This window comes from Paroedura picta, chromosome 1 (assembly GCF_049243985.1).
Source record: "Paroedura picta isolate Pp20150507F chromosome 1, Ppicta_v3.0, whole genome shotgun sequence".
Taxonomy (NCBI): Eukaryota; Metazoa; Chordata; class Lepidosauria; order Squamata; family Gekkonidae; genus Paroedura; species Paroedura picta.
Genome location: NC_135369.1, coordinates 123,543,097 through 123,566,677, shown reverse-complemented (window position 1 = coordinate 123,566,677; position 23,581 = coordinate 123,543,097). Strand labels below are relative to the sequence as shown.

The 23,581-nt window shown below is 45.2% G+C and overlaps 2 protein-coding genes across 5 annotated transcripts in view; one reads left to right on the top strand and one right to left on the bottom strand.

Annotated features, from left to right (window-relative positions):
* ARMC2 (armadillo repeat containing 2) overlaps nucleotides 1-17,841 on the top strand; it is a 66,577-nt gene extending 48,736 nt beyond the window's left edge. For both annotated transcript variants that reach the window (XM_077302556.1, XM_077302546.1), the window contains 6 exons: nucleotides 350-662; nucleotides 5,106-5,228; nucleotides 8,538-8,651; nucleotides 9,642-9,774; nucleotides 11,915-12,075; nucleotides 14,399-17,841. In XM_077302556.1, the coding sequence (XP_077158671.1) occupies nucleotides 350-662; nucleotides 5,106-5,228; nucleotides 8,538-8,651; nucleotides 9,642-9,774; nucleotides 11,915-12,075; nucleotides 14,399-14,517 (963 nt within the window). In that variant the 3' untranslated portion in view covers nucleotides 14,518-17,841. The remainder of the gene's footprint in view (nucleotides 1-349; nucleotides 663-5,105; nucleotides 5,229-8,537; nucleotides 8,652-9,641; nucleotides 9,775-11,914; nucleotides 12,076-14,398) is intronic.
* An 832-nt stretch (nucleotides 17,842-18,673) lies between these two features.
* SESN1 (sestrin 1) overlaps nucleotides 18,674-23,581 on the bottom strand; it is a 59,832-nt gene continuing 54,924 nt past the window's right edge. For all 3 annotated transcript variants that reach the window (XM_077302564.1, XM_077302583.1, XM_077302574.1), the window contains exons 7-10: nucleotides 23,033-23,145; nucleotides 21,490-21,680; nucleotides 20,394-20,538; nucleotides 18,674-19,677 (exon numbers count right to left, since the gene is read on the bottom strand). In XM_077302564.1, coding sequence (XP_077158679.1) covers nucleotides 19,591-19,677; nucleotides 20,394-20,538; nucleotides 21,490-21,680; nucleotides 23,033-23,145 — 536 coding nt within the window. In that variant the 3' untranslated portion in view covers nucleotides 18,674-19,590. The remainder of the gene's footprint in view (nucleotides 19,678-20,393; nucleotides 20,539-21,489; nucleotides 21,681-23,032; nucleotides 23,146-23,581) is intronic.

Sequence of the window (23,581 nt, the reverse complement as noted above, 5' to 3'; positions counted from 1 at the left end):
TTTGGTCATCTCATTGTATCTGCTAGGACTAATATTTGCATATCTAAAGGTTTGGTAAGTAAATCTGATGACCAATTGATTCCCTGCCCTCCTCTGTTTGTACTTTGCCAAGAGAGAGAAAACTTTTATAACTAATGGTGGAGGTTTTGCTTAGTTCAAGCCTACAAAGAAAAATGCATTTCTCCACAGTGTTACTGGACTCAAATTTAGCTCTTCAGCTGCAGACCGGTATGGCTAACCTTTGAAACTTTGTTCTGTTTTGTTGTTCCTTTTACTTTGAATGAAGATTTCAACTGAAATAAACACAATTATTATCTAACTTGCAGCAAGATTTTATTTTTAATTACAGGATTTAGTTGTTCGTGTCATTTTTATTCTTGGCAACCTAACAGCAAGGAACAATCAGGCTCGGGAGCAGTTTTTTGAGGTGCAAGGAAGCATTAATACCCTGATAGCTCTGTTCCAAACGCATTGTGGCATTGACTCTAACAGTAAACCTTGCAATGATGGTGGTGAATTTAAAAATGTCAAGCATCCTTCTGAAGCAGAAGATGTCCTCATCAAACTTGTAAGAGTGATTGCCAATTTGTCCATTCATCCTAGTGTCGGTGCCAGTTTAGCAACTAACCATCAGATTGTGGGATTACTTATTAAAGTTCTAGGTAAGAATTGTTATGTTTGTTTATAAATAATGGAGAAGGCACTATAGACCCCTCATTGTGATTTATCAAGTCCTGCTAGAGTGAGTGCTGAAATCAACATTGCTCTAGAGAATACCATAGAACTGCCCCCCACCATCTTTATGTGTACCGGGAAGTGGAAGCTCCAAGATTCTCCATTATTCTGTTTTGTCTCAAAAATGTTATTCTCTAGTGGTCCTAGGGTGGGGCAGGCTCCTTGTATGGGAGGCAGGCAGGGTCACTGATTATCTAGATCCCATGGTGGAGAGGAACTTCTCCCCAAGCTCTCAGTCTTGGCCCTGCCTGTGGGGCAGTAAGGTGGTGCTTCTCTAATAATTTCCTTCCCCCCTCCTTCTTTTTCATTTTTGTGTTTCATTTCTGTGTTCTCCCCACAACACATACACTTCTGGCTTAGGGCACTGAGACTTGAGGCCAAAGGGGTAAATGGCTTCAAGTTGTCCCTGTGGGTGTTTGCTACTCAACAAACCCCCTCCCCCATGATCCTCCTTGTGAGTAGAAGAGATAATTTTCTAGGAAATGCCTTTCTGCAGTGTAACCAGTGGGGGAGATTTCCTGATACACATTCCTCCCCACCGTTTTTTGTTCCTTAGAGTGGAAGGGACAGCCACAGGGACCCTAGCCTTCAGGCCAGGAGCCTTCCCAGTCATTCTAGAGGCCTGTGAAGCATCAGCAGCTGCTAAAAAAAAGAAGTCTTCTTCTTTCTTCTTCAGCAGCTTTAAGGCTCTTGATGCGCTTCCAATTGCTGCATGGCAAGGCAGCAGTAACTTTCTCTAGGGAATTTTCAAGAGGCCTTCAGGCAGGCTTCCCAGGAAGAGAAAAGCCCCTTGCCTAGATCTTCCTTCTTCCACCTCAGTCCATGATTCAGAAGTCACAGGTCTCTTCTCAGTCTCATCTAGTGGCTTGGATTAAAGAGGCGATGCAGAGAGTTCAAAGCCTCTCTTTCAGAAGACATTTCCAACTTTCAGGATTCTTCTAGACTGCACAACAGAGTCAGATGTTGCTCACTCTCTAGCTCTGGTTCTTTGGGTGGTGTGTATGGGGGGAAGCAGTTATTCTTATTCTCCTCTCTACGAGATGTAAAGAGGTTCCATCTACTGATTGTGCCTCCAGGGATCGTAGTCCTCTAATGGGCCAGGCTTTCCATAACTCTTGACTTCTCAAACTCTTCTTCCACTAGGGAATAGCAATCAGGCCTCTCAGGGTACAAAAGAAGTACTCTTCTACAGGACTCTTATGGCCACCAAACATTGGAGACAGTTTGTCAGTGATCGATGGATTCTGGATATGGTCTCACATGGCTACTCTCTGGAACTGCAAACCTTTCCCTGCAGCAGACTGATTCAAGTCCTGTCCATTTATAACACATAGAAACATCTGTTGGATATTGGTGCCATAGAGCCAGTTCCAGAAAGCCAGAAATCTTTGGGGGTCTACTCAGTTTTCTTCATTGTTCCAAAGAATGGGAACGTGAGGGTCATTCTGGACTTGAAATAATTAAATTGCCAGATAAAGAAGAGATCGTTCTGGATAGAAACTCTCAGTTTGATCATCTGCATTAGTCAGAAAAAGGACATTGTACCTTTCATAGATCTGTCAGAGGCCTTATTTCATATACTGATTTGGTACTCTCAAGAGTATTCACACCAGTGCTGGTTTCCCCAGTAGTTCTCCTCAACCCAGGGCAGTTTAATTTTTCCTTGTTTGGCCAACATTCTTATGATGTCTGCATCATTTCAGCAAGGAGTATCTGATGTAGAGAAGATCCTCACCTGTCTGCAACACCATGGCTTTGTCATCAACAAGGAAAAGAGCTTCTTCATGGCCCACAGTGGGGGCTTCATCTGGAGGTCATCATAGCCACTATTCAGGATTAGGTCTTCCTGTCTCAAGACAGAAGAGACAAAATCCTTTCCCAGACTTGAAATAGTCTTGATAAGAGGTCATGCTTCTGGTGAGACTCCTGGGAATACTCATTTCTTGACAGGAAACTATCTTTTGGGCAAGGTTCCATGCTTGCCCTTCCAAAGGCTTCTTCTTCCTTTCCAAGATGTGATAACTCGCAATAGACACAAGATCGTTGAGCTTCCAGGTAGTCTCCTTCAGGAGTTATAGTGTTGGCTGCACCCACCCAGATACCTAGAGGGATTCCTCTCAGAGATCCAAGCAGGTCTCAGCTGATTACGGTGCCAGTCTCCTAGGATGGCACAAGGCCTCTGGTTTCAGGAGGAGATATGGCAGAGCATCAATTTACTGGCGTTTAAACTGATAACGTTGGGTCTTTTAGCCTTCGGGAAGGATGTCCTTGTTCACATGGACATGACTACCAAGTCCTACATCAATCTCCAGGGAGGCATAAAATCCAGCTCTCTTAATGCAGAAGTAACATTGATTCTGCACTGGGCAGAAACACATCTCAAGTCATTCAATGCTTTTCACATAGCTGGAATGTCCAACTCTGTGGAGGACTGGCTCAGCCAGAGGTCTCTGCACCAGGCAGAGTGGATGGTTTGGCCACAGATTTGGCACGATAGGGGTTAATCTCTTTGCATCAGAGCTCAGTTGTCATGTGTCCAGATTCATGATAGGATAAGATGCACCAGGTCAGTGGACATGGATGTCCTAAGTTGCAACTACATGAATCAGCTGTGATATGCGTTCCCTCCTATTCAGCTAATTCAAAACGTGATTCAGAGGATCATAGAACTAATAGCAAAAGTCATGCTGACAGCCTTGTTTTGGCCACGTTGACCAGTTAGGAAGGGCCTTCTTCAGGGGTCATTCCTGCTGCATCCACAACCCAAGATGTTAAGCCTCACAAACTGGAGGTTGAATGGTCAGTTTAGGGAGTTAGGCTATTCAAATACAGTCATAAGACATAAAACAGTAGCTTCCAGGAAGAGGCAGCCACAGGAACCCTAGTCCAAATAGGAATAATGACCATATCTGGCAGGTTTTCCAGCAATGGTGTTCAGAGAAAGGGCTAGACCGCCATAGAGCAAAAGGGGGCAGCCTTCTCTCATCAAGTGGGTCCTGACAAGGTCCTGAGTACTAGTGCTCTCAAGAGGAAGATAGCTGCGATTTTGGCTATTAGAGGAGCTGTGAAAAGATAGGGTTTTTCTCACCATCCCCGTGTGAAAAGATTTCCTAGGGGAACTTCCCTTCCAATCCACGTTCTCACCAGTAAACTGGCCCAGCCTTTATCCTGAAGATTAACTTGTACTTTCATAGGTCAGAGAAACTGGTCCTACCCTCCTTCTTTCCTGATCCTAAACACCCCCAAGAGAAAAAGTTACATTGTTTAGAACTTTAGATGTTTGGAGATCTTTTTTATCCCAATAAGACCTTCCGCAAGTCAGATTGTGTTTGTTTCTTTTTGGAAATGGGGTGTCCATCTTTACCTACAGCAGATGGGTTAGAGGTCTGCTCTTCTAGCATATAAGCCCAGGAGTCTAGTGCCTTCTTTGAGAGTAACTGTTTGTTCACTTTAGGGGGGGCAGCAACTTTGGCAGCCTACAGGCCCCTCCATCCTTAGAGGTTGTATGCCAGGCTACCACCTGGAAATTGGTTCATTGGTCTGTGGCCTGATTAAGGTATGCTGCTTAGCCCTAAGATTTTGAATTTTTCCACCCTGCAAGTTACCCTGTAGGTCCCCTGCTCACTTTTTGGCCTTGTCTGCTCTTTGCTATAATTATATGGCTATCCTTTCATTTGGCTTTTTTGTTGACCTGTTTGTTAAACATGTGGATAAGTTAATCATCTATGAAAACCCGTTCATAAATAGTTAAAACCATTACAATTGGTAAATAAAATTATCACAACAAGAGAAATAAAGTGCTCTGACAAGTTTGCAGATAGGAGCTTGCCCAGGCTCCAGATTCCAGTGATGGAAGAGAGATGGGGGGGGGGGTGCATCTTGAGCTCCCTTTTTGCTTATTTTGGCATCAGCCGTATGCCTGGCAAAAGAACACCGTTTTACAGGCCCTTTGGAATTTTGGCGGTTCTGACAGGGTCCAAATAATTTTGCATGGCTCATGGCATAGGTTCAGGAAGACGTTTTAATAATTTCCATAGTTACCAGAAAACCATTGCATTTTAAGTTCTTGAGTCATGAGTTGAAAGAAATAAGTTAAAACAGCAATACCTGATAGGGTGCCCACCGATGTGTTCTCAGGCACCAGCTTCCTGCTCCTCTTCCTCATCCTTCTATATTCCCTCCTTATCCCTCAGAATGACCTTTGAATTCAGGAACTAAATTTGGCAGAAATTGTGCTCACACTTATGTAGGAATTTCGCTGACTATCCATTGTGTACACATAGGAGTATTCCATGCAATATAATTACTGTACTTGTTTCTTGATAATGTTTTGGTGAAAGGCTGATGTGTTATCTTTTCAAAATTATCAGAATACAAATCAGTTGACAAATGTGAAGAGCTGGTTATTAATACTACAGCAACAATCAACAATTTGTCCTACTACCAAGTGAAGAATTCTGTAATTCTAGAGAAGAAATGTTATATTGCAGAGTGTAAGTATTGTTTAAAATCAGCTCTTTGTAATATAGAACATGCAACAGAATGATCTGTAAGGGCTTGTGGGGCAAATCTCCCCTCTGATGGTGTACTCACTTTCACCTTTCATTGTAGCTCTGTGCCTCCCTCCCTCATCGTGCTCATTCGCCCAACGCATCTGCCTGTCCAGGCTTTTTGACTTCTGGCTGCTTACCCACTCATCTAGTCTTTCCTTTGGAGTCCTTCTGGTCTGCTGGCTGGCTTAGCAAAGTGTGTAGAGAGGTAGAATTGCAATGGCAGTGAGTGGCATCTCATGGTAGCTTACACTTGGCACCTGCCCCCAGTGACCCTGGCCACAGCATCCTGGGTTAGGACCACCTTTCAATATGCTGCACAAACGGTACTTTGTGATGTGCTTTTTGTGATATATGCAGACATTGCATGACCATTTGGGATTTTCAAAACCTCACCCAATTGTTTTTTAAAACCCTCTTTTTCAGAAAACCTTGGTTTTCTCTCAGCTTTGCAGAAACCACTGCCCTGTTGCTGGGAGGTCCCGTTGTGCTTTTTGATCTGCATGGGAGATGGGAGCACACATGACTGCATTAGATGTAGATAACAGAGGGCATTGCTGTGAACATTGAACAAATGAGTGAGAAGTAGGAGGGCCACAAACAAAAAAGGAGATCTGCTTCTTGTGTGGTTGCTCCTACAACATCATATGCCTTGCAGGGGCTTCTGTATTTCTCACAACAGGGAGATTAGACAGTGCAAAGTCAGTAGAGGTGGACAGTGCTGTGGGAATTGAAGGCACCGCACACCCCTCATTCAAAATGCTTAAGAAACCAGTGAAAACTCTGCAGCCCTCATATCTGCAGGACCACCAGTCTCCTTATGCTCCCCACAGGGCTCTTCACTGTGAGGGTATGAACTTGTTGGAGGTCCCTGGCCCAAAGGAGGTTTGCCTGGCCTCGATCAGGGCCAGAGCCTTTTTAGGCTGAGGGCCGTGACGGAGCTTTCTCAGTTCCGCAGGGCCTGCAAAATGGAACTCTTCTGCCAGGTCTTTGGTTGAGGCCAGGGCAGGTTAGATCTGGGCCCCTCGCTGGCTAGCCAGGTCATCAGACACCTCTGGAATTGCCCCCGAGGCATTGTGCCATCATAGGGTCTGTTATATCGGGTGTGGGGAGGGACTTTCGCTGTCTCGGGGTGGATTTTTATAGGGATTTTATTATTGATTTAGGGGGATTTGAATGTATATTGTATATTGTAATGTAACCTGCCACGAACCATGATATGAGAAAGGTGAGATATAAATAAAATAATTTTTAAAAATAATCCAGATAAATTAAAAATTATTTATACTTGCTAATGCTGGAGCATTGGAACAAGATGCACAGGTTTTATTTTAGCACATGTTCACTTTGATCACAATTTGAATAGGTGTGGCCAAATTTTGTTCTGCTGCTTCAGACCCACATGGCTACCCACCTGAATCTATCAAGACGCTAGTAGAAAGTCTTAATGGTAATTTATATTCCCCTTCTGAGTGTGGTTCCCCCCCCCTTTCATCCATCCACCTTTTAAAATTGGAGGTGGTGGCAGAAGATGGAAGGGCAACAGCCGTGAAGAGGCACTGTAATCATGCAAGAGAGCAGAGTCATCATGCAGCCAGATGTATTTGAACAGTTCACTGAATGACTGGCACCCTGTTCAGGTCTAGTGAGCAGGACTGGTGGATGCTGAAGCATGCTTACTGTTCAGTAGTGAATTCAAATGATTCATCCTTTTTACGGCAGTAGATTTGTTTTTAGCTATAGGCATCATGTTTTAGATCAAGAACTAGCCATTTTTAATTGATATGTTCTGCTGCGTATTCCATTTTGAGCAGCATTTTTGAAAAAAAGCCTTTGCTTCTCAACACTCATTTAAAAGCCACTGACAAGTTATAGCTATTTGCTTCTTCATAGTGAAGGGGAGACTCAAGGAGAGGACTGTAGGTCAGGCCCATGTCAAAATAGGCTTGTTATGATTAGTCTGGCTTTGCATTCAGATCTTTCTGACCGAACTGAAGCAGATGTAGGAAAGTATGTTGTCTGATCAAAAGAACTAGTTCCAGTGGGCTTCCTCTAAGGGCTGATATTATCAGTAGAGCTTCTCTTGTACTTCACTACAGCCTAGGTATGGTTTTTGGAGTCCAAATGTCTCAGCAAGTAGCATGTCAGAGAAGCCAAGATACCCTCCTTTTCCAGATACAGAGCAAACATCTTATATTCTCAGTATAGTGTTAGTGTGGTTAAAGTTAAAAACTCTGGCTTTTAAATTTCCCCCCACCATGTCTTCTGTGAAGCAGTAGCTATCTACTCCCACAGCCCATTATTCAGTGGCTGCTGCTGGCATTCTAGGCTTCACCAAAGTCTCTCTGGCTGAGACCTGACCCTCTGGGGAGGGTTAATAATAAATTAATTAATAAACAAACAAATATTTACCCATGATTAAGGGCTAGCCAAACAGTGCTTCCGTTTCCAACATTCTCCAAGCATTGCTTTTCTCCCGGCCTCTCTCCTCCATAGATAGTCCGTCAGTTCTTCTGTCCCTCCAGCCCCATCTATGAGCTACAGACTGCCCTACCTTTGGGTTGGATCCTATCAGCGTTTCTGCTCCCACAAGTGGGAAGATAGCCCCCCTTGTGGTTTTTCTGGCTGCTACCACCGCTTCTCATGTTTTGGCTAGAATAAGAAGAAAGTGCAAGTGTATGTCTCTGTTGTACCTCCAGCACATGAAAAGCTTCATTGATTTCTGTAGGCTTTCCAGAATTTCTTAGTATCTGCTTTCACCTTGTGACCAGATTGGCACTGTTCGGTTTACAGTAAATACGAGAGCTAATTGCTCCCCAACATATAATTTTCTTTTTATCCTTCAACCCCTTGTTTTCTGTCTGAGAGGTGTTTGCTCTCAGTCCTTGCAGAAATTTCTTATTAAAGCCAGTTTGGTGTAGTGGTTAGGAGTGCGGACTTCTAATCTGGCGAGACGGGTTTGATTCTGCGCTCCCCCAGCTGGGTGACCTTGGGCTCACCACAGCACTGATAAAGCTGGTCTGACCGAGCAGTGATATCAGGGCTCTCTCAGCCTCACCCACCTCACAGGGTGTTTGTTGTGGGGAGAGGAAAGGGAAGGCAAATGTAAGCCGCTTTGAGACTCCTTTGGGTAGAGAAAAGCGACATATAAGAATCAACTCTTCTTTAATCATTTAGCTGCAACAAAAATGCATTTGACTCTTGAATTTTGCTAAATGTTCCTTTTCCATTAAAAATATTTTTTGTTAACAGTGCTCATAAAGCTATTAATGAGTAATAATATGGATGGAATCCTGGAAGCTGTTCGAGTCTTTGGTAACCTTTCCCAATATGATGAAATCTGTGACTTCATTGTTCAGAAAAATGGTGAGTTCAAATACCAGGGGCCAGGTTTTATACCTGCTTGTTCTCATTTAAATACAAGCTATATGAAAGCTATGGGTTAATGTCATAAGACAGGGTTCAGTTTAATTCCAGGCCAAGCCTGGACAATTTTTGTGTAACATCAGAGTAGGTCAATAAATTGTAGCCAGAGTGAGCACCCTCGGTCTACATGGTTATGGTCGTTATAGGAAGACCTACACGGTCGGTTATCAAGTCACAGGTGCAAATGAGAGCGTCTGGAGGGGGTTCAATGATGCAGTCAGAGCTAAAAAAAAAAATTGAGAACCAAAAATTCAGTATAAGCTTGACTGGGTTAGTTGTTCAGCTCAGCTGAAGCTGAATTGGCTTCAAAGGAGAGGCTGTGTCTGTGGCTTGACATCCCCAAGAGATTTTGCCAGTTAGAGTAAAAAATATTTAACTAGGTGGACCAGTCGATCTGTGTGATGAAGCTCCATGTTTCATGGTGATCGTGTTGTTCTAAGATGCAGTATTCATATGCATCTCCGTCATGGCACCCATCATGTGGAATGAGTCGGCTGAGGAGGCCAGGGAGGCTCCCCTATCATTCGACAGAATATGTAAAATGAAATTCTTCAGGAAGGCATTTTATAAAAGGAACAGGGCTGTAACATAAAAAGGAACAGGGCTGTAACAGGAAGAGCTCAGGTTGTTTCTTTATAAACAATGGTTCAATACCCTTTTGCCTGCATTGCCTCTTTTGTTGCCTTAAGAGACATTTTTGCTTGCATTATGTTCAGTTCTATAATCCCCACGGTATTTTTTCACATTTTTAATTCATTGAGAAAGCCAGATATGAATGAAGAAAAATTAAAAACTATCATTAAGTTTTTAAGAGTGCAGTATTTCAACATGGCAGCAAGTCTAGATAGTTGTATGCTTGCAAATACTGTCCAGATACTTAAAAACAAGTTTGAAAAAGTTTCTTACTGTTTCATATTATGAAAAATCCAGTGTACAAATTCATGATCGCTTTACTCGATGCCAAACATCAAGATGTCTGCTTTTCGGCCTGTGGAGTTCTCCTCAACCTTACTGTGGATAGAAGCAGGCGTATTATACTGAATGAAGAAGGTGCAATTAAAAAGTGAGTATAGGAAACTTGGCCAAGAAAGGGGTCTAATTTTGTTCTCTAAATTTACAAAGGAGTGGGGGGAAGATTTAATCTCTCTCTCTCTCTCTCTCTCTCTCTCTCTCTCTCTCTCTCTCTCTCATTGCATTCAATGCCTCCTTAAAGAAGGCAATAGAACAGTCTTTAGCCAAGATTTCATGAAACCCTGGGGTTTCTTGACAGCCCAGGAAGGGTTTCCTAAATGAGTGGGAGTTAATTTTTTATATATTTTTTAAATGTGTTATACATTTATTGGGTGATATTACCATGTATGGTCATGTTGAAGCCCCCCCCCCAATGGCCTGGAGGGGGTGGGACGGTAATGGCGGTAATGATAATCTCCCCAAACCAACTCTGCTGATCCCAGCCAGAATCGGTATTATTTATTATCTTAATTATAATCCTGGGATGCTCAGATAGGGTGGGACCCCGTGATCAAAACTCGGTTCAACCACCCCCAGCCTCAACCAAATGCCTGGTGAGTCTTGCAGGCCCCACAGAACCTAGACATCAGGGTTCTCAGCTGACTGAACGTGGGCCCTCCAAGGTGTCCTAGTAAGGACCCTGGTGGCTGCATTCTGTATCAGCTGAAGTTTCCGGGTCAAAGACAAGGGTAGGCCCACATAGAGCGGGTTACAGAAGTCCAGTCTGGGAGTGACCATAGCGGACCGTAGTGATCCGAGGACAGGTAAGGCACTAGTAGCTGAGCTTGGCGCAGGTGGAAATATACCGTATGGGCTACCTTCATGATCTGAGCTGCCATGGTAAGTGAGGTATCAAAGATCATCCCCAAATTCCTGGCGGTCGGTGGAGGTGTTAGTTGCACCCCATCCAGGCATGGGAGGCACACTGCCTGTTCCTGTCCCCTTCTACCCAGCCACAGGACTTCCATCTTGGAGGGGTTGAGTTTCAGATGACTCGGCCTGAACCATCCAGCTATTGCTCCAAACAACTGGCAAATGTTTCCAGAGGGAGTCCAGCCAGCCGTCCATCAGGAGATAGAGCTGGGTGTCATCTGCATATTGGTGATAGCCCAGCCCAAAACTCCAGATCAACTGGGCTAGAGGGCACATATAGATGTTGAAATGTGTGTGTTGGAGGGTGAGTATCGCTCCCTGAGGCACCCCACAAGGAAGTGCCAAGGGATTCGACAGCTCTTCCCCCACTGCCACACTCTGAGTTTGATACCGGAGAAAGGAGACCAGCCATTTCATCACGGTACCCCTAATACCGGTCATGGCGAGGCGGTGGACCAACAGCTCATGGTCACCCACATCAAATGTGGACGACAAATCTAAAAGTATGAGGATGGCTGAACCACCCTGATCCAGCTGGCACTGGATATCATCTGTCAGAGCAACCAGCGTGGTTTCTACCCCATGGCCAGGATGGAAGCCAGTCTGATATGGATCTAGGGCCGAGGTTTCTTCCAAAAACGCCAGGAGCTGGTCCTCCACGGCCCACTCCACTACTTTCCCCAGAAACTCTAAATGCAAGACTCGGTGTAGTTCGTGAGGTCTCGCGGGTCCAGAGATGGCTTTTTCAGGAGAGGACGAACTACTGCCTCTTTGAGCCCTTCGGGGAATTCTCCAGATGTCAAGGAGACCATCACAATCTCCCTCAGGGGATCCCCTATCCATCTGTCGCCCAATTTGAGCAGCCAAGATGGACAGGGGTCTAACGGGCAAGTGGTCGCTCTCACTGATCCCAGCAGTTGGTCCACTTTGGTTAATGAGAGCTGTCTGAAGCCATCAAGCAATCTGCCCTGTGACAGCCACAGAGCTTCCAGTTCACAATCTGTAGCAATCATGGTAGGTAGGTCCTGGCGGAGCAACAAGACTTTATCCACAAAATGGCTCACTAATGCCTCACAGCTCAAGTCCAATTTCCTAAAGTTTTGGTGCCCCTCCTCGAGGGCAGTAAGAGATTGAATTACCCTAAACAATTGTGCCGGGCAAGAGCTTGCAGACATGATTTCCGCAGCCAAGAAGTCACGCTTTGCCACTTTCACCGCCATTGCAATGAGATGTCCTTGCCACCTCGTTGTGAGTCTTCCTCCACACTCACTCTAGCTGTCTCACTTCCTTCTTTTGCCTTTTCCTCATTATTATAACAGGTTAATTGATTGTTTAAGAGACTTTGGACCTTCAGACTGGCAGCTGGCTTGCTTGATATGCAAAACCCTGTGGAACTATAGTGAAAATATTACTAGTGCAGGGCCCTGCTTAGAAGAAGAGGACTCCAACACCCTGCTAATTCTGCTTACATCATTTTTAGGTGAGAACTAAAATCCAGTCTCATTACTGTTTCATGATAGGTAGAGTTAAAGCCAAGCAACTGCAAATTCTTTGGGCAGGGTTTCTTTCTGGATCTATGTACAGTTATTTCTGGAATGCTATGTACAATTCTGATCACGTATCATAAAAATACCAAAGAGGCAGAAAAAGTACAGAAAAGAAGAAACAACCCAATCACTGGTTTTGATTGGCTCTAAACAGACAGAAGAGCTTTCAGGGCTTTGGAATTAGCAAAAGATGACTAAGGGAAACATGGCAGAAGTTATGCATGATGAGTTTTTTTTGTTTTTTTTGCCTGGTTCCTTTTCCCATAACGTCATCCATTGAAATTGACTAGCAGTAGATTGAAGTGAGACCAAAAAAAATATATGTATTTCACATATATATTAAACTTAGGGAAATTACTGCAATTAAATGCAGTGGCAGCAATCTGTTTTGATAGGTTAAAAAAAGGATTGCTAAGATCTATATATATAGATAATAAAGCTGTTAGTCATGGTATTTTTGTGTACAACTCAGGACTAGAGGCCAAGGAAAACATGACACTGATGCCCTAGGTCAATGGTCCCCAACCTTTTTATCACCGGGGACCGGTCAATGCTTGACAATTTTACTGAGGCCCGGGGGGGGGTAGTCTTTTACCAAGGAATGTCACCACTGCCGCCTGAGCCCCTGCTCTGCTTGCTTTCCCGCCGGCACCCCCGACTTCCCGCTGCCCGCTGCAGGGTGCTACCAGCAGCCGCTGCACAGTGCCATGCTGAGGGGAAGCCCCAGTCATGGCGGCTGCTGGAGAGCACCAAAGGTGAGCCCGTGGCAGGGCAGCCCCCGAGGCAGCAGCTCAAGAGGAGGACGAGGAGGAGCCATGGCCTGGTACCCACTGATCCACGGACCGAGACCGGTCCCCGGCCCGGGGGTTGGGGACCACTACCCTAGGTTACCAGAGATCTCACTATGGTTTTCTAGCTGAGAACTTTGAACAATGATCGAGTCTGAACTTGGTACTGTATTCACGCAAATCAAATATTGTAAGGATGTCCGGCTTGCCCCAGTGCAGCTCTTAAGGGTGATGAGTGTTTTTAATTTCTCAGTCTGCAGTAGTATTCTGGCAAGAGACTTTGCACTGACAATTTATCTTGTCACTAGCTTCAAAGCTCGTTCCTAAGAACGGGCCTTGAAAAGGGTTCCTTTCCTGTGGCCCCCAGCCAGGCAACTTAAGGTGACTTTGGGCTGCAGCTCGCATCCGGATCAAGTGGGGCAGGCGGTGGCTGGCCATCTTGTTAGCAGGGCCAGGACAGAGCTCCTTAGCAGGCAGTCAGCAGGCTGGGAGGCCCACGTTAGCAGGCCCAGCCCAGCAGTCCCAGCCTAGCAGGCCAGGAGGCCCTTGTTAGCAGGCCCTCTACCATGACCCTTTGCCCAGGGCCTTCTCCCCTTACCTGCTGCTGGCTCCAGGCACTGAGGTGCATCTGACAGTAAAGAGGCTAGAGTCCAGGGACAGAGGGTGGGAGCGGCAGAGGCAGGGCCGTATTCCAACTTCGACAGCTGGACACGTTCCGCCCCCCCAGGTTGTTTCACAAATACATAGAGGAACCATGGATGGATAAGGATATCATGAGGCATTATTTAAACTGGCCACAACTTGTCTACTCCTGTGTGTGTAGCAGTCCTTTGCAAATGCATTTATTTTCCAAACACTGATGCATCGAGATCAGCCAGATCTTTCCATCTTGAAAGCATCGAGAACAATATTACCACTACACAGAACATCCACTTCCAAGGTTTTTTGTTTTGTTTTTACGTACCTTATAAACTCTTCTAGTAGCATTTTTCTTCTAGGAGAGCACATGACAGGAAGCCTCAGAACACATCTGAATTCACTTTGACTCCACCACACTTCATCCTGAATACAGTCACTGCAGCCTTGTTATCCTGCCTGACAACTTCACTTATTTATGGTCAACTATTTAAGCTACTATGTCCTGACTGTTTTGTTAGCAACCTGGTATCCTCTTATAGATTACTCAGAAGTACATACTGATTCCTTATGCATGCGTAGTTTTGCAAGGAATTTAATATTGGTGACTAATTAATGTGGCCCCTTGGATAGAGCAGTCAGAAGAGCTTCCACAGGATGGACCTGAGTAACTTACTTGCAGGAGTTTGTTTTCATGTACATACCTGGAGTTTCTTGTATGACACAGGATTATGCATGTATATCTAGCTACTTTAGTGACTACGCCCTTAATAGTTTTAAGTATATAGACTGTTTAAAATGTACTGATATATTTCCCTTCTTCTTGCTGCAGATGAAGAATTAGCACTGGACTACAATTTTGACAGTGATTTAAGAGATTACCACAAACTGTACTGGGAATCAGAATTCAAACCTGTGGCTCAGAAGCTTCTCCAGAGATTTCAGAACTGAAACTCATTTTTATGTCCTTTAAATATTAAATTTGAAAATGGGTGGTGTTGAAATACTTTAAAGACATTACAGGGGCTGCTACAGTGAAAAAATGGTTCTCAGATTATTTTTTTACGTATCTTGTACACTGCACAGCTCTTTTGCCTACATTTCCACTAAGGTTTGAGGATACAAAAATAAACCATCTACATCATCAAGACTAAGTGCTTTGCTGAACAACACTAATGTCTGACTGTATAACTTTGTTAAAGGTAAAGGTATCCCCTGTGCAAGCACCGAGTCACGTCTTACCCTTGGGGTGACGCCCTCTAGCGTTTTCTTGGCAGACTCAATACAGGGTGGTTTGCTAGTGCCTTCCCCAGTCATTACCGTTTACCCCCCAGCAAGCTGGATACTCATTTTACCAACCTCAGAAGGATGGAAGGCTGAGTCAACCTTGAGCTGGCTGCTGGGATCGAACTCCCAGCCTCATGGTCAGAATGGTGGATGGCAGACCTAAACAGCAGTTTCAGAACCCATTTGTTACCAGGTGCTGCAGGAATTAAATAGTAAATCTGTCTTCCTACACAACAACAATAGGTTTTAAAACTGTGTCCGATACATATGGAATAGAAATTCAAAAGCGCTTTAGGTCAGGGGTCATCAACCCCCGGTCCGCGGCCCAGTGGCCACGGTACTGGGCTGCCGGCAGCCATGCCTGCCTCCCCCCCCGCACAGCGAGAAGGAAGGGAAGAGGCAGGCGCGGCCGCTGGCGACGCAAACGTGCATGTGCGCTAGCACCACCTGGTGTTGAAAACGCGCATGTGCAGCAATTGCGCGTGTGTGTTTGCACGCAGCTACCGCGCATGTGCGCGACACCTGGGTCGTTGGCTCTCCCCTCACCCCCGGAAGCGGTCCCTGACCTCAGAAAGGTTGGGGACCGCTGCTTTAGGTGACATGTGAAATGTGTTGACTATTGCTCAGATAAGGCCCTTGCTACAGCTAACCAAGTGTAATAAATTGGCTTAGGTCAGCAAGTTTCTTAGTTTTTATTCATGCGGTGTTCTTCCAAGTCACTGAGAACATCTGTACTCTGTATTTCCTGTGGCTTAATACCACCAGCTTTCTTATCATGAATTCTGCTAAGCCACTATTGTGGTTAACATGTTGCACACTCAAATATGTTATCTGCCAAATTGTCCATTCCAGAGACTCTGTACTTAAGCTTTAGCCACTGTATGTTTACAGGTTTGTATATTACATCTTTTGCTGCTGCATTTGTGACCAATAGCATATTGGTCTTGTCACTCCGCCATGACCTTCCCACCACGGTTGATACAGAAAGGGAACTGGAGGCCTGGTGGCCGCCTTTGGAAGTGACATTTGATGGCTTCAGGCAGCTCTCATTATCCGAAGTGGACAGGCTGCTAAAGGGGTGATCCCGGCCTGTCTTGGCTGCTCAAAGGGGGTGGCCTGCAGAAAGGAGGTCAGCTCAGGGATATCATTAATCTCTCCCTATCATCTGGGGAGTTCCCTGAGCTGCTGAAGAGTGCAGAGGTTTGCCCTCCTTAAAAAATCTTCACTGGACCCCACCAGCTAACCCCCCAATCTCGCATTCGGCATTTCCATATAAGGTAGTTGAGGGCTGCTACGGACCGGTTCCTGGCATTCTTGGAGGAAACTTTGGGCCTCGATCCATATCAGTCTGGATTTCATCCTGGCCATGGGGTGGAGATGGCGTTGGTCACCCTGATGGATGATCTCTGGCGTCAGCTGGATTGGGGCAGATCAGCCATTCTTGTAATGTTACATCTGTTGGCCACCTTTGATGTGGTCAACAAGTTATTGGCCCATCGTCTCGCCAGTACAGGGATACGGGGTACAGCTCTTTGCTGGTTACGCTCCTTCCTCCAAAACTGGACCCAGAGGGTTGTAGTGGGAAATGAGCTGTTGGCTCCCCTGTGGAATTCCTCAGGGTGCGGTGCTCTCTCCCACTCTTTTCAACATTTTTATGTGCCCTCTGGCCCAGCTGATCTGGAGTATTGGACTGGGTTGTCATCAGTATGCAGATGACACCCAGCTCTACATCCTCATGGGCAGCCGCCTGGACTCCCGCCCAGAACTATTCACCAGATATTTGAAAGCTGTGGTTGGATGGCTCGAGCAGAGTCGCCTGAAACTCAACACCTCCAAGGAAGGAGGTGAACCAGGAAGCGTGCTTGCCTGTCTTGGCCAGGATGCAACTGACCACCGTGTCCCAAGCCAGGAGCTCGGGTGTGACCTTGGATGCCTCGCTAACTATATAGTCACAGGTCAAGAACATAGCCAGCCAGGCATTTTTCCACCTTCGCTAGGCTAGGCTACTAGCACCCTATCTATTTTTTGTATAATTATATACTGCCGCTCACAAATGCCTTGCAGTGGTTTACAGAAGTCAATAAAACACGATAAAATCCCCAAACAATACCCTTAAAAATATAACAATATAACATCTAACAATAAAAACAAGATGGCGAACAATAAACATCAACATCCCCCCTCCACTGTATGTGGGTCAAGGAACTGGGAGCGAGGGTCCTCGCTGATCTCCGTTGGTTTCAGTTGGAGATCTGTCCTCTGAACATCTCGCCATGGTGATCCATGTGGTCACCTCCAGGCTTAACTTCTATAACTCGCTCTACATGGGCCTGCCTTGTCCCTGCCCCAGAAATTGCAGCTGGTACAAAATGCTGCTGTGAAGGTCCTCACTGGCACATTTTGGAGGACCCATATCCAGCCTGTGCTGAGGCAACTGCATGTTGCCAGTTGTCGCCTGGATCAGGTTCAAGGTTTTGACCTTTAGGGCTCTTTGCGGTCTGGGACCCACTTATCTGAGGGACTGCCTGTTGCCCTGAGCCCCCACAGGGCCTTGCGCTTGGTGCGTACCAACTTGCTGGTCATTCCCAGGCCCATGGAAGCTTGCCTGGCCTGGGCCAAGGCCTTTTCGGTCCTGGCCCCCACCTTGTGGAATGGGCTCCCAGAAGAGCTATGGGCCCTGTGGGAGCTTATGACATTCCGCAGGACCTGTAAGAGGGAGCTCTTCCGCCAGCTTTATGGCTGAGGTCAGTGCAGTCAGAAGATCAGATGCCCTCCCCCCCAAGGAAGATCTACCACCATATGGGTGACCAGTGGATGCTGTCCCCCTAGATGCCCAGCTGGCAGTCAGCCATGGTGGGGTGAGGGTTATTTTTTTACTGCCATGATTTATATATTGCTGTATGTTGTTTTAATGGGATTTTATTGGGGGGGGGGGGTTCATTGTAATTGGAGATCAGTTTTTGTAACCCGCCACAAGCCGCATGTCCAGAGTGATGGAAAATATCTCAAGAAATAAATAAAATAAAATAAATAAATATAACTTAAACAATTACATGTTTTCCCTTTACACAACATGCTGTTTTAAAAGATATACAGAAAGAATTTCTCTCTAAAAGATATTGTCTTAATACTTTCAATAGTTTAAGATGAGTGTTTAAGGTTCAGTCTAAACACAAATTACCTTTCATGATTTTGCATTGGATGCATCATTAAGTGACAGAACGAGCTTGGCTACAGGTGAGTTCAAACTTCGTAGACCACCACTTCTGTATAAAACGTTACTTGAACAAAACTTAACATGTTGTAATGAGGGCATCTGAGAAATATGCATCACAGGCTCCTGCACTGTCCGCAAATATGAGTATTTGAGAGAAATTGCAAGCTGAAATCCCTGCATAACTTCGTTGGACTCAGATAAATACACTTTAGCACTAAATAGAGAGGGCACATCCGCCTCCATCATTATCTATTATTTGAATTCTGAAATAATCAGCTACGCTGCCGGCAGATGGGCAAGACTGGTATAGTTGAGAGAGACTTCACAGATGGAGTGTATAAACTGATGTAAAGAAAGGATATTTCAGCCAAATATAACTTTTTAAACTGCACGTTTAGCCTATGATTTTGGGGTCAGCATTAACCTTGTACTTCTTAAATAGAGGAAATAGCAGCTGCTTCCTGTTAAACTGTCAAGGGTTGCAGTGTAGCTGTTTGTTCTCTCCCTTCAAGTGTACACATCACATACAGCAAAGGCTTGTTGCTTTGTTCTGCAATGGGCAATAGTAGTTCAAACAAACAAACAAAAATCCTGAGAGAAGACTACCGAGAGGAGAAAAGGTTTATTTCATAATTCAGTAATACTGAGATTTCAGAAGCGGTTCACACTCATACAAAAGTATCCAAAAAAACCAGCTGTATACCAAACTTGCAATTAGAGTTTTATGCTATTTTCCTACTTAAGCTGCTGCCAAGTGATAGACAATAGCTGTGAGGAAGCAGTGTAGTGAGGGGTGGCCTGATAGTCTGAAATCACATTGCAGCTAGCTCCTAGGAACAGCAGAAAGAACCTCGCTCATCCTTGTTCCCAAGCTCAGAGTTGCAGCCTTTCAACATTCCCATCCCTTCTCTCTCTCGAAGTAAGCGCACCCCTGTGGACAAGATCAAGCCACTAGCAATTTTAAAGCTAAGCAACAGTACTCTTTAAAAGACTTGTTGCCATTTGAACAGTTAGTATGGCATACAGTTGGGTTATGAGCAAGGACTTTAAAACCATATCAAATGTAGGCTCAGACAATAGCAGTGCTTATGTTCACTTGTAGCTTAATTGGAATTGCTAGTCTCTTCGTTCCACCAGCAAATGCAGCAGCATCAGGACATCACTAAAATCAATTATCCTTGTATCAAAAGCAGAAGTCCTCAGATTCTTCTTGTGCTCCAGATTTTATCTACTTGCAACAATACAGGGTCTGCATAATTAACTACTGTGCTGGCGCGAATGATGGTTTCCTGTGCTACCAGGAGCGAGGCTGAAGTGATCAGGGAGCACACGGGCACAGTCGCCCCCCCCCCCCGTCACCACATCCAGCAGCACTAGCATTCCATCAAGGGAAGAGCTGAATCTAAAGGAGGTATGGCATGATGGACCTCATAGCTTTTAGCCACCACTGGTTCAGGAGAGCGTTACCGTCCTCTGGTAGGTAGAATATGCTGCACCTTCCATCACTGTGAACTGATGTTTCAGGTCATGTAGCGAGTAATGGCTCTCAGAGCATAAAGCAGTTCGGCCTGCATCCGCGCTTCTATGAGAAGCAAATTGACATGAACCTTTTAAAGAAAAACACATATGATGAATTAGTTTGAAGTAAATTTCAAGTTCACAGAACTGCTGTTTTTTGTAAGACGTACAGAATTTCTGCATCAGCAATGGCCAAATTCATGAAGATAGTGATGTAATTCAGAAATGCAGGAAACTGGTAGTACCCTCCAAAGATTACGTGGAGGTGCAAGGTACATACTGCCTTGGAGTGACAGATGCGTGAGCAGCTGACATGATTTGTCTTGAGGTTGCTGAGAGTGAACTGGCTGTAGATCTACATTTAATTCTCTATAGCTGTATAGTGTTGGATCATGCAGTGATAGCTCCAAGGACCCAGTTACTTGGAAGCATAACAAACCCCAAAGTTTGATTTTAAAGTGGAGTTTGCAGAAGAAACCAAGAAAGTCTTATAATGATCAGGGGAGGATTATTACCCCAAATACTTCTGTTGTATGTATGAAATCTGTTCGCGTAAGTGGATGTAATGTAGGAAGCCTGTCCCAGAACAGGACCAAGATGCCTGGGTTTATAGTTTGGATTAAGTTAGTAAGAACTTGCTAGAGCTATGTGGGATAGAACAGCAATCCTCAGGTTTATTGTTACGAGAGATGAAATTACTTAAGGTAACTGCAGTTTAAACAATATGAGGTCTTTGGCATCTAGAACTGTTCAGTGGCATTACTATGCAACCTAACAAGTAAAACCTACTGCCTGCGGAACATACCTTCTCAGAGTGTTTGAATTGCCTCCAGAAGCTATCATACATTCTTTTTGTGGTCTTTTCAGGCATACAAACTACAGTTTTGATGTAAACTTTAAAGCTGCGGTCCAGTAGCTGGTTAATTTCACCATAATCATAGTCATCATATCTGTGTGGAAACAAGACACATTCTTCTCTGAACCACTGGTGCCAATTTCTCTCAATATGCAATTCATCATTTAGCAATGCCCAAAGTCAATGCGTGTACCAAGCAAAGGAGAAGGAGTTCTGATGGAATCTGTACCAGCTCTCTGGAACTCCAGGCACATCCTCCGCACAGCTGCATGCCACTAGCCTTCTGAACACTTCTCTCTCCTCTCCATGGAGTTCTTTTCCTCAGCTTCCCATAATTCCTTTCCAGAAGGTCCCTAGAAGACCAGGTACCAGGCAACAGACTAGCTACTTGGCCCACACACTTCATTTCTTTCCTGCTGCTTCCTAGCCATCTGCTATTCTACACTGACTGGCTTCCTTAATAACAATAGCTCCATATTATTTCCCAAAAGCATGTGTCCATTTTTTAAAACCTCAGGTGACCAGCTTCACCGGAGCATAAGGCACTATTTCCTGTTTTCCAGAGGTTAACAGATATAGAACCTTTGCCTTAAAATATATAATAGGAAGTTGATAAAGACTTATTGACAGCTACTATGTTCCTTTCCTCTTTAGCTGAGTCAGCATAGTGTAGTGGTTAGCAGCAGCAGGTTCTAATCTGGTGAGCCAGGTTTGATTTCGTGCTCCCTCACATGCAACCGGCTGGGGTGACCTTGGTCTTGTCACAGCCCTGATCATGCTGTTCTGACTCAGGTGTTCTGTCAGAGCTCTCTCAGCCTCACCTACCCCACAGGGTGTCTGTCATGGGGAAAGGAAGGGAAGGTAATTGTAAGCCGCTTTGAGACACCTTCAGACAGTGAAAAGCGGGGTATAAAAACCAACTCTACATCTTCTGCTTCATTTAGACGCAGGGTCTTAGTGCAGCCTAATCAAATAAACTGTATTTAGTAGCACTATTTATCAGAATTAAGAGATCCTAACTAAAGCTAGAGATAACAGGACCAACCTTATTCCAAACATACAGTGGATGTAATTCCAAATTGCACGTCTTAGCATTGAGGTATCCACATCTTTATGCATGGCCATTGTGTTGTAAGTCAGGTCATAAGCAATATGAAACTTCTCATCGATCAGCTGTCCCACATCTGGATACAGACGATTTACCAGAGAATAACCATGGTCCTCCCATGAATAGTCCTAAAAGACAAAGTGGGTACATAAGGGAAGATAACAAGATCACCTAGTACAAGAGGCATTTTAAAATTTAACTTAAAAATAATCTCAATTGTTTAGGGAATTATTTTCTTATATACATTGGATAACAGTAAAACCCTCTAAGTCAGTGGTTTTCAACCTGGGGTTCGGGACCTCTTTGAGGGTCGAACAACCCTTTCACAGGCGTTGCGGCAGGGCAAGCAGCTTGGGGAGGGGGGGGCGCTGCCACTGTTGCTGCTCCTCCTGCAGGTGCTTGTGCTCGGCCACCAGCCGCTCCAGCAGTGCCTCCAGCGCAGCACAGTTTCCTGCTAGGTGCTCCAGGTGGCAGTGCAGCTTGGTGGGACAAGAGGCAGAACTGAACTGAGAAACCCCGGGAAAAACCGAATTTATATACAATCATGAACAATGGATCTTCACGCCATTGGTCAGATTTGGTTGTATTTCATAATTTTATGGTTGGGGGGGTCACCACAACATGAAGAACTGTATTAAAGGGGTGCGGCATTAGGAGGGTTGAGAAATGTACCTGGGCCCCCGGGATGTTTATCTGGCCTCAACAAGGGCCAGGGCCTTTTTGGTCCTGGCCCCAACCTGGTGGAATGAGCTCCCGGAAGAGCTGAGGGCCCTGCCGGAGTTACCAGCTTTCCGCAGGGCCTGCAAGACGGAGCTCTTCCGCCAGGTGTACGGTTGAGGCCAGGGCAGAGTCCCGGGTTTCCAACTTGGGTCCCAGGGACTATCGAACCAGCTCCCTCTCTCACTGTAGGGATGGTAGGGCCTCAGGCTGAACAAGATGGGATTAGAATTGATCATAGAGGATGTCCACTGCTGCCTGTTAGATTGTTGTACTGTTTTACTGTTCATTGAATAAATTATGGGGTTTTATTGTATTTTTAATATTTTATTATGTAAACCGCCGCGAGACCTGTTGGGGAGTGGGAGTATATAAATCTAAAAATAAATAAATAACAAACAAACAAAGTAAGTCGGCCAAATGTATTAGACACTTTGAATACGGATTATAAGGTGCTCTCTCTAGATCAGTGGTTCTCAACCTTGGGGTCCTGACCCCTTCTGCAGGGTTGCCAGGTTGGTGGCCGTTATGAGGGTGGAAGGCGGCAGTGGCAGCCCACGGTGGTAGCAGGCGGTGGAGGCGGCAAGTGGAGTCAGCAGTGCCATGGCACTGGCTGCCTCCATGCCGCCTCCAGATTGTTGTGCGGCTGCACATGCTGCCCACGCGTGTGCACACACCAGCACTTCCGCCGTTGGGGTCACAGCGTTAGGAACCGCTGCTCTAGATCCTGATGCTTGGCAAAAGCTTGTAACATAAATGCTACCTGAGCATGCAGAGTAGGCACGTGCATTCCATGCCTGGAGAAATCCTTATAACCGTAACTGGTATCCTCAAAGTGGCGAGACACATCTCTTGTTGGTGCCATTTCTTCATCCTCTGTCAAAAACATAAACCATTTTTAGTAATACAGATAGCATTAAACCCAGAAGCAAACTGCTGAACTGGGATGTGTCATCAAATCACAGCTGATTTATGGAAACTCCATGGGGTTTTCAAGGCAAGAAACTGCCTCTGTGTAGCTACCCTGGTATTCCTTGATGGTCTCCTAGCCAAATACTGACCAGAATCAAAGACTGAACGAGCCTGGGCTATTCAGCATGGATACTATAGCAGCAATTATAATTTGTTGTTGTTAGGTGCGAAGTCGTGTCCGACCCATCGCGACCCCATGGACAATGATCCTCCAGGCCTTCCTGTCCTGCACCATTCCCCAGAGTCCATTTATAATAGGCAACAATTATAATATTATAACAATTATAATAGACAATGTATAATTAGCATAGAGGGAAAGTTTCCAGACAAAGAAATTTCA